Raw genomic sequence first — 17,656 nt, 5'->3', positions numbered from 1 at the left:
TGGTAATGAAGTTTTAGATTTTTTCGACTGTAGAGTATAGAATGTCTGTTTGACTTCCTATCACTGTGCATTTTTTTAATTACATTAGTTTGTATTCTTGCTAATCTGAGAAATACAGAGATAGACAACAAATCTTCAGGTCATTAGCATAAATTTAAAATGTTCTCTTTAGAAAGATTGAAATAGAAAAAAATATTAAAGTGTCATTCTTGATAACTAGCAAGAATTTAAATAAAGAAATATTATCAAGGATAGTAAAAAAAACAATGATTTCTTCAGGAATGAAGTTACTGTGTTTCTCAAATACCTAAATGCCAATTTTTTTTTTTTTTTAGTTTTGGGGAAGTTTTTCTAACAAATTTTGAATATCATTATTGAATATCAAATATCACTCTTTGCTTGATAAAATTGTGTTATCTTCACATTCTCCATGTGGAAACATCTGAATAAACAATTTAGGAAAATCTTGCAATTTTTAATTCTATACAGTATAATTTAAATATAAATTCATTATAATAAGTGTCTGTTTTTCACTTGAATCATTTGTAACTACAGTCTCAAAAGTGTTTTCAATTATTACTTATCTAGATGTTAAATTTCTCTGTGAGTTACTGTATGTCCATTCTGCAGATGAACTGACAGTTTGAGATAACTGAGAAAGTGAAAGTCAGAATGAGAGGAAGGTAGTCAGAATCAGTTCACACAGTTGTTCACTAATATTTGTTGACTGCTTATTGTTGGCAAGGCACTGGGCATATAGCAGTGAATAAGACAGAACCCAGAACTCATGGAGCTTATTGTTTAATGAGGAAGAGAGACATTAAAAAACAATTACATGAAGCAATACTCACTTACAAACTGTGCTGTGTACCATGAAAAACAAATGAATGCTGCTAAGAGAAGTCTTAATGTGGACTTCATTTACATTGAGACTTGTCAATGGAGGCTTCTCTGAAGGTATCACAGAATAAAGTACCTAAAAGAGGTGCCAAATTTATCTAAGTGAAGAATTGGAGTAGGGAAATTCCAGTCTGGGAAAACCACATATGGGAAGATGCTGAGGTAGGAAATTGCTTGGTGAGTTTTGGGAAAAGATTAATGTGACTAAAATACAGTGAAAGGTGGAGGGTAGTGCAAAATGAGGCAAGAGAGAGAAGCACGGTCATACCATGCAAGGCTCATGACCACCCTAAGAATTTTGTATTTTATCTTAAGTGCAAGGGGAAACCATGGAAGGATTTTGAGTAGAAAGTCACATGGTCACATTCGGGTCTTTTAAGTATTACTCTGGCTGCTATGTAGAGAATGGATTGGAAGCAGGCAAGAGAGGAAATGGGTAGAATGGTTAGGAACCTGTGCTTGAACCTGGGATAAAATGTTAGATTGGATTAGGGTGATGGTGATGATGATGATAGAACTGGAGAAAAGTGGATAGATTTAAGATTTATACTAGAGGTATACTGATAGGACATGATAATGAACTAGATTTAGGAGAGAATGAGGAAACGGGTGTCAAGAATAGCCTCTATCTTTTTGACATGGCAACTAGTTGGTTGACAATTAATCACATCATTTAGTGGCATGGAGGAACCCTGGGGAAAGAGCATTTCTGGTAGAGCTGAGAGGTGGAGATGAAGGGTTCAATTGTGAGAATAATTAATCCCACTTGTGTTCTAAGTATTTAACATACATTTTATAGTAAATAGCCATATTCCCTAGTCTTTTTGGTCCACTTCCTTTTTTAGGGAAATTTTTACATAGGTTACAGAGTTCCTAGATCTAAGATGCTAGTTTCAATCAAGGACTCATAAAAAGAATAAAGAGAATTAACTTTTTAAGCTAAAATATCTACTCTTTTAAAATTTTTGTCCCCAAGTCCAAAATAATAATTACTTAATTTCAAATTTAAAAATCTGGAAGAGAATAATCAGTCAAAAATTTAGCATTGCAGGGCTTCCCTGGTGGTGCAGTGGTTAAGAATCCGCCTGCCAATGCAGGGGACGCAGGTTCAATACCTGGACCAGGAAGATCCTACATGCCACGGAGCAACTAAGCCCGTGCGCCACAACTACTGAGCCTGTGCTCTAGAGCCCGCGAGCCACAACTACTGAGCCCACATGCCACAACTACTGAAGCCCATGCACCTAGAGCCTGTGCTCCACAAGAGAAACTGCCGCAATGAGAGGCCCACACGCTGCAACGAAGAGTAGCCCCCGCTCACCGCAGCTAGAGAAAGCCCGCGCGCAGCAATGAAGACCCAATGCAGCCAAAACTAAATAAATAAATTTAAAAATAATAAAAAAAATTTTTAAAAAGAAGTTAGCATTGGGACTAAATCTTCTGAAACATAATAGTCTGCATCCCAGAACATACAGACCTGCAATCTTAGCCCCAAGTCTTCTACCCAATAAGATTTCAGGTGTTCTCCCTGGTATTGAATGCAAATTTGGGGGCCAATTTATGTTGCCTTCATCTCATTTAAAAGAGACCACCTACTAGCTAATGTTCAGTGATTCACAAGCTGGAGGCACATGGTTGTGGGTATTTGGATCAGGCGGAAAGCAGGCCCAAGAAGGGATAGTGGGATAGAAGTCACAGAAGCCTCACAAGGGAGAATCCCCAAATCTACCCTTTTCTTTTACTGAAAAAAAGGTTGGCCCAGTATTTTCATAATTTCCACATTAGAGTTAAGTAGGATGATAGCTTATTTTAAAATGGAGGCAGGCCAGTAATGACAACAATAATAAACAACATTCATTGAATGTGTATCATGTTTCAGGAACTGCACTAAATGCTTTCCGTGTATTATATTATTTAATTTCCTCTTAACCTCTTATGAGGCTTAGCGGTCATAAATCATTCTCCAAAGGCCACACAGTTCGTAAATGCAAGAGTGACATGGCCAGTTGTGTTTGACTCCAGGGGGGGAGTTTTCTGCCACTGTGCCACAATGCACCAGCACACAAATAAAAGATGAGACTGAAAAACCTCAGTATTTCTTTAGTGTTAAAAGCTAAAAAGAAAAACACAAATTTTGTATACGATGGTTTGCAAATATTTGGGAATATTCCAAAATAAGGGAAATGTCTCTGCTGTGCTGGACCGTCCTTTTCTTACATAGTGTTCTGAAGAGATAGCTCACCACTTACAGGTATTTAAAACTACCCTGAGCTTTCTGTCAGCATAATTTCTCACAAATTTGGAGATATTTGAATTTTATAATGTAGTTCCTGTCATTGTGAATTTCATTCTTGCTTCTTCCTATACCCTTTTAAAAACTGATAACCCATAATTCTTCACAATTTTTCTTTAAATTTCTGTGATTGAAATTCATTTTCTTTCAACTGTTCCATTATAACTGCACCCCTATTCTTAAACCACTTCAGATGAATACTTCACTGACCTTTTCTAACACAAAGTATGTGTTGGTAAGTAATTTTTAGTTGAAAAAAATTGCCTTAGAGTTTTTAAAAACGGGGGAAAGAAAGCAATGAGATATTTCAATTCACTTTGTAGTGAAATTCTAAATGATAATAATAATTGCCTAGTTATGGTAATTTCTAACAAAGATGAAAATAAAATGAAGAACATGAAACTTCCCTCTCACCCTTCAGGAACACAAGTATCATCTACTCCACCCATTCTCTTCCTCATAGCAACAGTGTGGCATCTCCCCTTTCCAGCATCCTCAACTACAACTGTCTGAGCTGAGTTTTGAATGATGAACAGTTTACAAGATAAGAGGAAAGGGGCATTCCAGTTGGGTGGACAATATGTACAGTGTACAGCAAAGACATGAAAGAAATCATCAGAAACTGGGGTGGGGAGGATGAATGCTGACAGGAGATCGGCTATGTTAGGTTGGTTGTGAGCCTTTTATGCCGTATTGAAGGAGTCTGACAGATACTTAGGTAATGGCAACCCTTGTTTCTTCTGCGTTCAAGTGCTCATACACTTCCTTCACCTCCTGTTATTTAGGTTGAGAAACAAAGCTAGCCATGCCTTTTCCACTTCTTCCATATCCATATTTCTACAATTCAGTGCATTTAGCAGCTTAATACTATGGTTCTTTGTATGTGAAATTGGACTTTGGCATGAAGACAAGCGATGACCAAGTCAGAGGAAGTCTATTTGGGTAGAACTTTTGAAGAATATAAAGCAGTTGAAAAATACAGATAGAAAAATAAAATATCATTCAGGAGAAAAAATACATGTCTACTACTGACACCATGAGTGTTCTTTTAATAAAAGACATCTCATCTTTTATGCTAAAGAGACTTTATCAGGAATAATGGACCATCTCAAATGAAGAAGAATAATCACAATTATACAAAGTTTCCCCAAGTCCTCTCCAAAATAGTCTAGTTGTCACGTAGATTTATTTTCAGAATTTCCAGACTTGGTCAGGACCAAGTGAATAGAGGAAGTAGTGAGAGAGAGACAGAGAGAGAAAGAGAGAGAGAGAGAGTAATTTTGAAATGATTTTTTTAAAACTGGACTCATTTTATATACTAAAGCTGGATTTCAAATCAACTAAATTTCCAGATTGTTTGGCTCATTCAGTACCTCCTATTTTCACTATAACCAGGGCTTTGGCTTCAAAGAAAATTGCTCTATAAAATTTTACCACATTTTCTAATCAAAAGTGTGTGCTTCTAACAAGGCAGGGAACATTGTCTATTACTGGCCCTCTTGCTGAGGGAACAACAGAAACATGGCAAACTTGGTAGAAACTGGGCTATAGAAAAAATAAAATCCTGTTAGCAAGTCTAGTGAATGCAGAATGTGTTCTGCCCTCTAAGAAATGCTGGTTTTATTTTGTGGGGAGTGCTGAGTGTTGTCTGTAGCGAGTGTTTGTCATTCAACTTACTGAGATCGTGAGGATAGGTGAGTCACAGGTGACTGTGGCAGGATGCACTGAATGCAGGCTCTTTCACATTATTCATTAAATGTCCTGTCCCATCACCTCTTAAACACACATGTATCACACATGTATCATCATCAAAACTGGTGGAGTGGCTATCAGGCCTCATGAAGTCTAGAAGTCTTAATGTTTATCACTTTAATTTTGCCATACAATTAAATAATGATGGAGTGAAACAAATGTATTTATAGTACATTTGAAAATCCTGGGATAAAAATAGGATCCAGATAAATCTTCCCACATGCTAACTAACATTTGCTTGGCCTTAGGAGCATGGCATTCCTACTGACATGGGCTACGCGGTGGCCCCTCACCATTCGGGCGTCTACCCTGTACACATTCAGCTGTACGAGGCCTGGAAGAAGGTTTGGAATATTAGAATCACCAGCACTGAAGAATACCCACACCTGAAACCAGCTAGATACCGGAGGGGCTTCATCCACAAAAACATCATGGTGAGCTTCCTCTGGTATGCATAGGGTAGACCTCATTCTGCCAGACTTAATTCCTCATTTGAAGAACGAACAAAAGAGAAGAACTAAATATTAAAAGCTTAACAGAAGGAAATGCTCCACACAGCAGGAAACATATTTTTTTCATACCCAAGCAAAGGACGTTTTCATCAAAGTCACTTCTTTTCAATTCTTCAAATATAACTTTAAAATGTTTTTGACTAACACTCTTGCTATTAAGCAGGCACTGACATTAAAATACTAAGGAAACATTACACCTAACTTGCAGATAATTTACAGAAGCCATCATTTCTTCAAAAAGTTATTTAGCATGTAAAACTAACACCATCTCTCTATATATAAACCATGCCGCTCTTGCCAGGTTGTATCCTCTTTATCATATCAGACTAAAAAAAAAAAAAAAAAAAAAACCATTTACAACAAGAAGCCACATATCCTGCATAATCATTAACAGATCATAATATAGAGTACAAATGAGAGATGATGTTAATGAAGTCATTTCTATTCATTGTCGAATTCTCTCCAGAGCTTCTCCATTTTGTTTTGTGTTCTTACACTGGTGACAAATGTATATTGTCAAGATATAATATTACCTAATACTTTGTGAGACCTCTCAAAGTAAGTAATTAAATCCTAATTTTTTCCGAAATCAGAAAATCTAAAGAGCACTAGTGAAGTTAGGAGTAGGCCTCCTGATTTAGACACACACTGGAAAGGAACACCACACAGAACACTATGTGGTCAGGCACCATCACACTGTCAAACTGTGTTTGAACAGATGTCTACCTTCTAGAATTAGGTGTAACTGACTTCCTTTTCAGACAGTTTTCCTATGTCAGCAAAAATTACAGATTGGATAATGACATTTGTATTACTACAGATAGGATAATGAACTTGGATCAACTTCCACCTTAACTTTTCCCTCAATAAAAACTGTTGTAAATGCTATATGGGGACATAATGGCCACATTTTATCCTACCTGCCATTCCTCCTTACTGAAAATGAACTCATTGTGCCGCAAGCTGCCAGTCTTTTGACTTGGGTTATATTATAATTTAAAAGTATGCCAGGGGGCTTCCCTGGTGGCGCAGTGGTTGAGCGTCCGCCTGCCAATGCCGGACACACGGGTTCGAGCTCTGGTCTGGGAAGATCCCACATGCCACGGAGCAGCTGGCCCCGTGAGCCACAATTACTGAGCCTGCGCGTCTGGAGCCTGTGCTCCGCAACAAGAGAGGCCGCGACAGTGAGAGGCCCGCGCACCGCGATGAGGAGTGGCCCCCACTTGCCACAACTAGAGAAAGCCCTCACACAGAAACGAAGACCCAACACAGCCATAAATTAAAAAAAAAAAAAAAAAAAGAGCTGGTGACACGTACGTGCGCCGAGACAGCGCGAATTGGAGAAAAAAAAAAACCTCAATAGGTTACCAGAGTAATTCAAGGTAAACTACAAATAAAGGATAATTGAGACAGAATTTTAAAAAAAATAAATAAAAATAAAATAAAAGTATGCCAGTACTCTCCTGTCATGTTTAAATCATATGCAGTCTTAGTACAATAATAAACTTAAGTCTCCAAGGACTTTATTCAATGGTGTTCTCTTTTGTTTCTGTTTCTCTCTGTAGTGCCAGAAAACTTGCTTGGATATGTCCCATGACATATGTTCATCTTTGTTTCTCCTGAAAACATATTTTACCTGTATTATAAATGCATGAATCTGGCAGGTATTAAAGGCTCTAACAGATTTCCTGTTTTGAGGGAACTGTCCCTGAGGTTCCACTTATGCAGCAATCCGTGGAAGCTCTGTTTGCTTTGTGGACCCTTGTATGAGAATTTCCTAGTGGGAAATGTTCCAAGTTGATGTGTAGTTAGAGAAGACAGGGCTTGAAGTCATCCTAATAGAGTTGTAAGTGGAGACCACAATAGCCAATATGCCCTCCTAGGGAAAGACTGCAAAGAAAAAAGAGCAGGGAACTGAGGAACAAACGTTACTTAGATCACACCCATACCCTGTTGTATGAATGAGGGAAACTGGGTTTTGATGATCTATTCACAAATCAAACTTATAAGGCCTTAAATGAAACTTATTATCTTCCCTTCGAACTAGCTATTGGTCCTGCTATCCCTAATTCAGTTCTGCAATTTGAACATCACACTGACCCCCCATTTCCAATCAGTCTCTACATTCCATCAATAATTCCTTCATAATATTTTTAAATTTCACTTCCTTTCCCACAGCCTAATTCACTGCCTTGACTTTCATTTGTAAACCATGGTGCTGGTTTCTACTTCGTTTATTTACAGCTTCTATCCACCACTCACTGCAGTCCATACCATGGAAAGTGCCAACCTTTTTTTTTTTTTTTTCTTTTTGCGGTATGCGGGCCTCTCACTGTTGTGGCCTCTCCCGTTGCGGAGCACAGGCTCCGGATGCGCAGGCCCAGCGGCCATGGCTCACGGGCCCAGCCGCTCCGCGGCATATGGGATCCTCCCAGACCGGGGCACGAACCCGTATCCCCTGCATCGGCAGGCGGACTCTCAACCACTGCGCCACCAGGGAGGCCCAAGTGCCAACCTTTTAACCCTAAAATGCTGCCTCATCTTGCCTTCCTAACCTGATTCTTTCCAGTTATTTCCATACGCCTTAACTTGCTCTTCAGGGACCTGAAAACAATTTAAACTGTCTACCTTTCCATCTCCTGTTGTCCCGTAGCTAACACAGACTCAGTCCAGACAAAAAGGTCTGCAGCAATATCACTGTGTCTATACCTTTGTCATTCTTTCCACCTTGAAAGACCACTTTCTGATCACTCTCTACCTATTCCTATTCCCTTTATTCCTCAGTATCAAGTTCCATATCTTATATAATTTAATGTAAAGCACCTTGGTATATATATAGCAGCTCAATACCTAGGTCAGGCCTACACTGATCTTATTCTCCTCTGAATTCTTATAACACATCCTCTTGTAACCCCATTAGGAACATAAAAGCTAGATTCAAGCCTTATGTACAGGATATTGGCTTTAGGTCCACTGGCCGAGATTCTTATGACTATGGCTTTCATAACCATCTCCTAGTTATTGTCAGGAGCTAAAAGGTTTCCAGGGGCTCATCAATATCTCAAAGTTTGAATTTGATAGCATTACACTCCCAGAAACAGTTCTAGAGAGCAGTTCACAGCAGAATGCCTAAAACCTCTCATTCCTTCTCTAACACAAGAGAGCCATTTCAAGGAACATGTTCAGTGTCCTGTAGCACTGGATTTAGGGAGCAAGGCAATGGGATATGACCCTCTTCTCTTACACTCTGATGATCTCCTCAGCCTCCTTTGGTGGTCCACTGACCATCCTAGGGCTCATGGTGACTCATCCTCTCAACAAGTGTGATCCTCCCCAGAGTTGCAGGGTAAAGCCTGACACTTCCCCTTCCCTCTGTTCAAACTCAAATAATTTGAGAAATAAATGAAATTCAAATTTCTTTTCACTTCTCTCTCCCTTTTGCATAGAATCAGCTAGGCAATCAAATCCCAAAGTTGGCTCTGTATGTTGCCATAGTTTTTCAAGCAAGATATTCAAACTGAATCCTAAAAGCGATTCAGAATAATGCACGTTAAAATGTAAAACCAACCTGGCGTTTAATTACATGTAGGCATTTCATTATTTAGCTTTGGGGTATTTCTCTTTATCCCAATATACCTTAAATCCTTCAAGAATATAAAGGCTATATCTTTGTGTTCTCCCACCTGGACTTGCAAAGAATTTTGAATAAGTATTTGTTAAATAAATAACTGCTATGTAAAATTTAATTTCCAGGAAATTACATGTTCATGAATTGTTAGGGGATATATTTGATTCAGTTAGAATACCTCTGCACTTAGTTCTTTTTTGTTGTTGATTTTGTGCATAACGTTATGAGAATGCATAATGCTTTTAAACATAAACATCATCAGAGCTAATACTCTGCAATTAAACTGAAGTTCTTGGAATGATTTCATCAAGATAAAATAGCTTCTAAGGATATAACTTTCACCAGTTTACCAAAATAAATAGGATAGATACAGTTTTGATTTACACTGAATATGTAGTTTATTGATTGAGCTGGGAATTATGTTTTCTAAGAAAACTTTCCAAGGACTAGATTGAAATTTATTAAATACATATTCAGTGTATTTCTAGTAGGTTGCAAAACATGGGGATTCCTGTACAGGTAACATTTTGAAAGCACTTACTGAATCAATTGTGCTTTAAGAATCAAGACCAAAAAAAAAAAAAGAAGATCCATTTGCTTAGGACAATAAACAGAAGACCTGCCTGTGTAAGATTCTATAAAACTTGTATCCCTCCAAAGTATAGTAATTCATTTTCTGCTACTTCAAGGGTGTAATGACAAATGACAAATTATGTAATGACTTCATAAAGAAGTCATTATATAAAATTTAGCTAAAGTTTGTACCATCTTGCACAGCTTTTGTTCAGCCCTTCTTTTATAATTGTACTGATATTTTACCAGGAAAGCTGTAAGAATTTGAAAAAAAATCCTTATCACAAATATGTATAACTGAAGTAAATAATGGCTTTTATATACAAAGGATGCAAAGAAGACTTTTTACTGAGTGACCTTTTTATCATTTTGTTTCTGACACTTTATAAAAATTACTAGCCAAATGCATCATCTCTTTCTTACTTTTGGAACTGGCAGGCTTCAGACTTAGAATTTGGGGCAATTACTACAACCTACAGTAGTCCTTTCAGAGTAGAACAGGAACTATGATTTGTGTCTCAAATATTTGTTCTAATTTAAAATGTCATTTCCTAAGAATCACATTAAGTTAATAATTGACTTCATTTTCTAATGCACGCGTAGAATTTGATAGAAGTATTATCCTTAAAAATTTTGCCTACTAGAATTACAATGCAGCACAGGCAAGTCCAGTATTTTTTTTTAATTTTTTTCTTTATTTATTTATGGCTGTGTTGGCTCTTTGTTTCTGTGTGAGGGCTTTCTCTAGTTGCGTCAAGTGGGGGCTACTCCTCATCGCAGTGCGCGGGCCTCTCACTATTGCGGCCTCTCTTGTTGCGGAGCACAGCTTCCAGACGCACAGGCTCAGTAATTGTGGCTCACGGGACTAGTTGCTCTGCGGCATGTGGGCTCTTCCCAGACCGGGGCTCGAAACCCGTGTCCCCTGCATTGGCAGGCAGATTCTTAACCACTGCGCCACCAGGGAAGCCCAAGTCCAGTATTTTTAAAGTCTAATTTGTACTTTTTGTTTGTTTGTTTTATTTCTTAAGATGCTGGAACATACTAGGCTTCAAAACAGAAGTAATGACTTGGAGATTTAAAATAGATAAGTGGCTAAAATAATTCAAAGTCTATCTTAGTTTTAACATATTTCTTCCACTCTCTTCAGTATTCCTGCTGTCATGATGTCATCCCCATTTTCCCACATTGTGAAGAACTTTGGGGGTGTTAGTTAAGAGTTGAATAATGACACCAGCTTGTACATTATTTTCCATGAGGGAAAAAGCTAAGTTTCAACATATTAATTGGTTGAAAGGAAATTTTTCTTTACCTGTTCATTCTTCCTTCAGGTTCTTCCAAGACAAACCTGTGGGCTTTTCACTCACACAATTTTCTATAAAGAATATCCAGGAGGTCCTAAAGAGCTGGACAAGAGTATCGAAGGAGGTGAACTTTTCTTCACTGTGGTCCTCAACCCAGTAAGTACTTTGAGTTATTCTCCAAATAAATAATGAAAAATGACAGGGCAAATGACAAAGAGGCCAGGGTTTTGGTAGTTATCAGCCAATCAAGATGAAGTTTCAGTTCTAAAACAGTAGTTAAAAACTAAATGGAACCACATCTAGTAATGGGGGCAAACTAATTCTACAAGTAGTAATGATATGAGGAACTTATGGAAGAGCCAAGGAAGTGCTCTAGCAAACCCTCCTCTGCATTGGAAAGTGATCAAAATTTAGAGATTCTTGCTTTTTATGCAGAGTAAGATTTTTCACCTATAAAACTCTCCAATTCCCAATGGGACCAGTTTTTCATTTAGATGACTATTCTATTTTTTTCTTATTTAAAATAAAAGTAGAAGCAAAATGGGAGAGGAATTAGATAAGCAAATAGGGTCACTGTTGGAACATTCACATTAGATCTTATCTTGCTGCATCTCAGGCCAGGGCAGAGCAGCCTGTTTTATTGGGCTACTGTTCTTCCTCCTTTACTTCTTAATACTAGGGTGCCAGCTCCCAAATGAACCATTTGTACTTATTTCTGCTTGAGGCCAGTGTTATAAAGTTGTATAGAAAACGAACTAACTGAAGTAAGGTGTATAAGGAAAAGAAGGGATTTTTATTTCCCTTCTGAAGATCACTGACATAAAAAGTAAAGCTGGGGCTTCCCTGGTGGCGCAGTGGTTGAGAGTCTGCCTGCCGATGCAGGGGACATGGGTTCGTGCCCCAGTCTGGGAAGATCCCACATGCTGCAGAGCGGCTGGGCCCGTGAGCCATGGCCGCTGAGCCTGCGTGTCTGGAGCCTGTGCTCCGCAACGGGAGAGGCCACAACAGTGAGAGGCCCGCGTACCGCAAAAAAAAAAAAAAAAAAAAAAAAAAAGTAAAGCTGTATTTATTTATAGTAAATTTGTCCCTGATGTTAGCAATATTCAAGATGAAAAAAAAAGTAATTTTCCAAATGTGAAAAAAATTCTATCAGCATAAAAGTTAGAGAAGAGAGGGATAAAGAGAATAAAATTTGAAAGACCCCTCTCTTGACCTTAATTTTACAGGTCTTGCAAATAAAATTTCAGATATTTTTCATTATCTACTGGTATTCAATCGCTATCTATTTCTCAGCTCCTAGAAAATGAGACAGAAGTAAGAGTAACTCATCTTTGGGCAAAATCAACATGTCTATCCAAAAATCACCATAGTTTGAAGTTAATAAACTTCTTCATACCCCAAAAAAATATAAATAATTCTGAGTTATATATCAGAAATAATCTGGTTCTTCTAACTTTTCTATTCTTAACAAATGGAAGTATCTTTGGAATCATCTCATATGGTTTTGTTCTCTTTTTTTATCAATTCAGCCAGTAACACACAGGCAAAAGAATTAAACTAATGCCTAATGATGAACTGAAAATTCAGTTATAATATTCTTAATATGGTAACATTTTCATCAATAATTTTAAGACTCTTTAATCTATAATCTGTAAAATTCTGATGTTTTATATTTCCTTTCATCATAGAGCAACTGTGAACAAGTAAGTCATCTATTTGATTTTTTTAACCAATAGTTGCTTTGGCACTTAAGAAATTCCTGGTGGTATTGTAATTTCAAAACTTTCTAAACCAAATTAGTTTTATTTACCATGGAAGAAATTCAAAATAAGATCATTCATGTTCAGTAGATTTACAATAAATATTATATTTTTTACTAATTAAAAACCAAAGTATTTTCTTTTCTTTTTTTTTTTTTTTTTTTTTGCGGTATGCGGGCCTCTCACTGTTGTGGCCTCTCCCGTTGCGGAGCACAGGCTCCGGACACGCAGCCTCAGTGGCCATGGCTCACAGGCCCAGCCCCGCCGTGGCACATGGGATCCTCCCGGACCGGGGCACGAACCCGTGTCCCCTGCATCGGCAGGCGGACTCTCAACCACTGCGCCACCAGGGAAGCCCCAAAGTATTTTCTTAATTGAAAAAAGATCTTGTGGTAAAGCTTATGTTATTCTTGGATACTGACTTGGACTAAACTAACTGAACAAACACTTTAAAGTTTAGTAAACCTTGCTACTTTTCAGGCCTTTATCAATAATATTTGGCAATTTTGTTTGTCTTGCTGAGGAGATCCACAGGGAATAAAGGGGAGAATAAACTTCATGAACTTGTTCTTTTCTGATTCAGAAAACTTTCAGTAGACAGTTACTTTCAGATAAATGCTGGAATTCAAAATAAATGACAGATCTTGTTAGACACCATAAGACATGCAAGGAATCCAAATTAACTTCATCTGGCATGTGAACTACGATTTTTGGAAACAACTGTAGTTCCCTAGAGATTTGTGGTTAAGAAGCCCACTTCTAGACTCAGCCCAAGTCTTACCCAAGGAAAGATTACTATCATTAGCTAGTGATGTTTGCTTTGCAGAACAGAGTGAGGAGTAGTGGTCTGTTTCCTATGAATTCTACATCCCAAAATTAAATGTTTAGATAAAGTTTGTGTTAAAATTAAGAAAGGTCCAGGTGCAGTTAGGCATACTAGTAATTTGGCAGATGACACTCTTTTTAGGCCAGAATGAGAATGAGAAACCCTTGATGGAATCAAAGTAGATATTAGCCGCAAGAAAGATAAGAATTTTAATTATAGTGGATTTGAAAGATAGCCATTGTGAGCTTCAGTAATACTCCAGGCCTCGATTAGAAGTATCATTTTCTGAGAATGCTGAATGAGTTTGCTGTTTACTTCAAAAAGGGAGATGTGCATTAGAAATATACATATGGCTTTTAAATATATTCAAATATATTTGAATGAGTTGAAAATGAAAGTATAAGCAGGATTTTATTTAATGTGCTTCTAAATTTTCTTCCTATATGTCAACATAATATCAAGGTATTCCAATAACTTTTACCAGTATTGTGGTGAGAGGTGGTTACAATGAAGTACCTCTCAGAGTTAAACTAGAATAAATCACAGCAAAGATAAGTATGTTCCTTAAACAGAGTAACTCTCTGGCCTGAAATGTTCTACTGTTACCAAAGTAGTTTTCACTGCTAAAGAAAAAAAGTGTCAACCTTGGAAATTTAACACAAAGAGTTTCAAAGACAATGTTAGCACTGCATAAGAGAGAGAAAACCTTGGCCTTTTCCAAATGAGTATTTCCAGTGTCACAGGCCACACACCACGGATGTGGGTTGGATGCAGAGATTTTATTAGACGCTGAGGTTCAGGTGCATTTGAGAGGTGGGCCCATCAGGCTATCTGAGACTGAGACCACTAAGAATTCAATTCTTCTAATTCCCTTTCTGATTCTAAACTCAACCAGCAACTTCCTGAATATAGTTTGCTTTCCTATATAAATCCTACTATAGGAAAAGAATATGTCCATCATAAGAACTTGTACTCACTAGAACAGTAATTTGCAGCACAATTTTATAAATCTTTCAGTTGGTGAATACTTCCCATTTAACCTGATAACCAGGAGAGGACCCTCCAATTGTATATATTTTAATATTTCAGTTCGTCTATAATATATAATTCTCCATTTTAAACTAATGGATGAAATTCTGTTTTTATTTATCAGTTTCAATTGTCTTTGCTAATTTGATTCTGCCCCCCAGAAATGGACACTGTCAGTGTACTCAATCAGGTGTTGGAGCCCATCAGGCTAAGTAACAGGCCCTGAAGTGTTTGTTGATTAATTCAGGAAGGTAATGAATTACCTTATGGATATACCAGGGGAGAGAGCCACTAGAACTATCCCAGAGTCACTGTTAGCTATACACACACAAGCACAAAATTTCTTTTTTTTTAATATATTTTTATTTATTTTTTTTATTATTAAATCAGTTATACATATACATATGTTCCCATATCCCCTCCCTTTTGCGTCTCCCTCCCACCCTCCCCATCCCACCCCTCCAGGCAGTCACAAAGCACCGAGCTGATCTCCCTGTGCTATGCGGCTGCTTCCCACTAGCTAGCTACCTTACGCCTGGTAGAAGCACAAAATTTCTACACAAACATGTAATACACCCACACACAATATTCTTGATCAATTCATAATGCTCCAAGTACCCTTGTATATACTTTAAAAAATAGTGAGAAAGAGTCTACTTTACTTTACATACCTATATAAAATAATATGTAGATGGGTACTAAGAACTAAAATATATGAAGATGACAAAAAATATTAATTCACAGTGACTGCACCTGCCCTCAATAAACAGAACCCTATAAATTTATGACATATATACTTATACAAAAAAAAAAACACTACTAAGAGTATACTGTCCATTTTAATGTGAGTTTCCAGTTCTGCCTACATTAGGTAAATGTGATAATACTTAAGTAGTGTGACAAATGGAATAGTTCTGAATTAGACATGATTGTTCCTCTTTTGGGAGCCATATTATATTCTATTGCTCTGAAAAAGGATGTCCCCTTCCTTCTCCAGTATTCTTATTTCTAATTACAAAACGTCTGAGTCTTTGCTTACACTCTTGTTCAATAAACAGACTCTAGGTATTGAGTCCTTAACAACCGATATCTGTGCCTCCCTCCAACATGCTTGATAATAAACTCAGTGCTTACTTTACTTATTAATCCAGAACAGTTGTGGATTGCCACAAGATTCATGCTCTTACCACACTTGTTTGGAATTCAAGTGGAGCAAATCCCTGACAGCATAGCAATATTATACTTCCTTCATCAAACTGTTAAACATCCCATACAAACAGTAGCTAATCCCCTTATGCCCATGTTTCATTAAATGCTTTTTGTCTCTATGTTTCTCAATTTGATATAGCATCTATACACCATACTCTCCATACCCTCCTACCCAAATCCCTGAAAGCTAAATCTAAATTGTATTTCTCTAATTACAATTACACATGGTGAGTAGAATGACTATTTCAAACTGGGTAACACATGAGTGAATTACAATGAAAGTAAAACAACAGAATTCATACAAGATACTTTGTATAAATAGAAATTAACCCACACTGAAATTTTTTTTAAAACTATAATTTACATGTATATGGCTTATGTGTGCTTATCTATAGAATTCATCTAAAAGAAAACAGCTTTTTTTCCTAATGGGAAATTTTATGTTTCTTTCTTTTCTTATTTACTAATCCTGGAAAACATTGTGATAACAGAAAACTCTTTATTGAAAAATAAATGCTAATAATAACAACAACTTTGGATAGTAGAAAAACAATTCCTGAACATGTCTAATAATGAGTATTACCTGGGACAACTGATTTTAAAAAGTCCAGACTTAATGCATCAGAACCTGCAGGGGACAGTTTGGGGACCTGCATACTTATCATGAACTTTAGGTGATTCTTATGATCAGGCAAATTTGGGAAATACTGCAGAGAAAGAAAATGGAGAAATAATTTTGGTAATCGAAGATTACCAAAAACTGCTATAGAAATTGTGGACCTATGGTCAAGGTATCAGAATTGAAAATGAGTCCAAATCTGCAGTAAGATTTTTTTAAAAACCAATGAGAATGAATGTTTTTTCTTAATGACCAGAGAACTCTAGCTTGAACTGGAGTTTAAAATAGAGGTAACTCCTGTTTATCCTTTAAGGATGGCTTAAGGGTCACTTTCCTCAGGAAACACTCTCTGCTCTGGTTTAGAAGTACCTTCTTGTGTTCCCATAGCATCCTCTGCCGACTCTTCCTAAGTACTTACTATCTTGCATTGTGACTGTGGGTTTGCTGTTAGGCTCTTTGCTTCTTGAGGCAGAAAATGTGTCTTTCATCTCCAAAATCATCCCAGTGCCTAAACATGATGCCTTATACCTAGTTTTTATTTAACACATATTAAGGAAGAGAAACTGACTTTTCTAATGGCCTGATACCAAAAACAAACACAATAAATCTGAAAGGAAAGGACATCTGGGTCCTGGTAAGATAATTCTTGAATCAAAAGCATAAGTAAAACCTGTATCATGAGTTTGATGGGGCTGAATTAAGTACTGTTGTATGTACTCTTCACATATGTAGTTGTCTCTTCTCTATATAGATTTGTTTTCATTGAGTTCCTCTGGCTGTAAGAACTAGAGACCCACTCAAGTTACCTCAAATAATGGAAGTGTGGGACTCCAGAAGGCAGAACAATCAAAGTCCATTGGACCTGGAGGGTTCTTCTGAGTCCAAGGCAGTTTCAGGGCCCATAAAAATGAGAATTACTGATCTTGATCTTGCCTTAGTGCTTTAATACAACACAACAGGTGCTTTTCACGTGTCTGAGTGTCTCATTTTTCTACTACTGACTATATATTACATGTCTGCCTCAAAAGTGCTGCTTGTTTAATGGCTTCTGTGCCCTCATTAATTAATTTTACACATGACCCAATGTGACTGCATCAAATGTTTTCCATATAACATTCAGCTTCAATTCTAACTTGCTAATTATCTCATCCTCTTGTGGTGTCGCAGATCAAATTCCCAAGCAAGGGAATCTATTTGTCCCAGCTTACTTTTTTGAGTCAGCCAATATCAGTCCTGGCCTGCTGTGAACTGACT

At 37.3% G+C, this 17,656-nt stretch overlaps 1 protein-coding gene across 1 annotated transcript in view; it reads left to right on the top strand.

Moving 5' to 3' along the window:
* LOC309791555 (bifunctional heparan sulfate N-deacetylase/N-sulfotransferase 3) overlaps positions 1–17,656 on the top strand; it is a gene marked incomplete at its 3' end in the record, with an annotated part of 145,968 nt that overhangs the window by 67,009 nt on the left and 61,303 nt on the right. The window contains exons 4-5 of the mRNA XM_082600396.1: positions 5,194–5,379; positions 10,987–11,115. Of these exons, the coding sequence (XP_082456522.1) occupies positions 5,194–5,379; positions 10,987–11,115 (315 nt within the window). The remainder of the gene's footprint in view (positions 1–5,193; positions 5,380–10,986; positions 11,116–17,656) is intronic.

This window comes from Mesoplodon mirus (genome assembly GCF_964341445.2).
Source record: "Mesoplodon mirus genome assembly, chromosome: 2".
Taxonomy (NCBI): domain Eukaryota; kingdom Metazoa; phylum Chordata; class Mammalia; order Artiodactyla; family Ziphiidae; genus Mesoplodon; species Mesoplodon mirus.
Note: the sequence above shows the minus strand (reverse complement) of the source record. Positions and strands in the feature narration are given on the sequence as shown.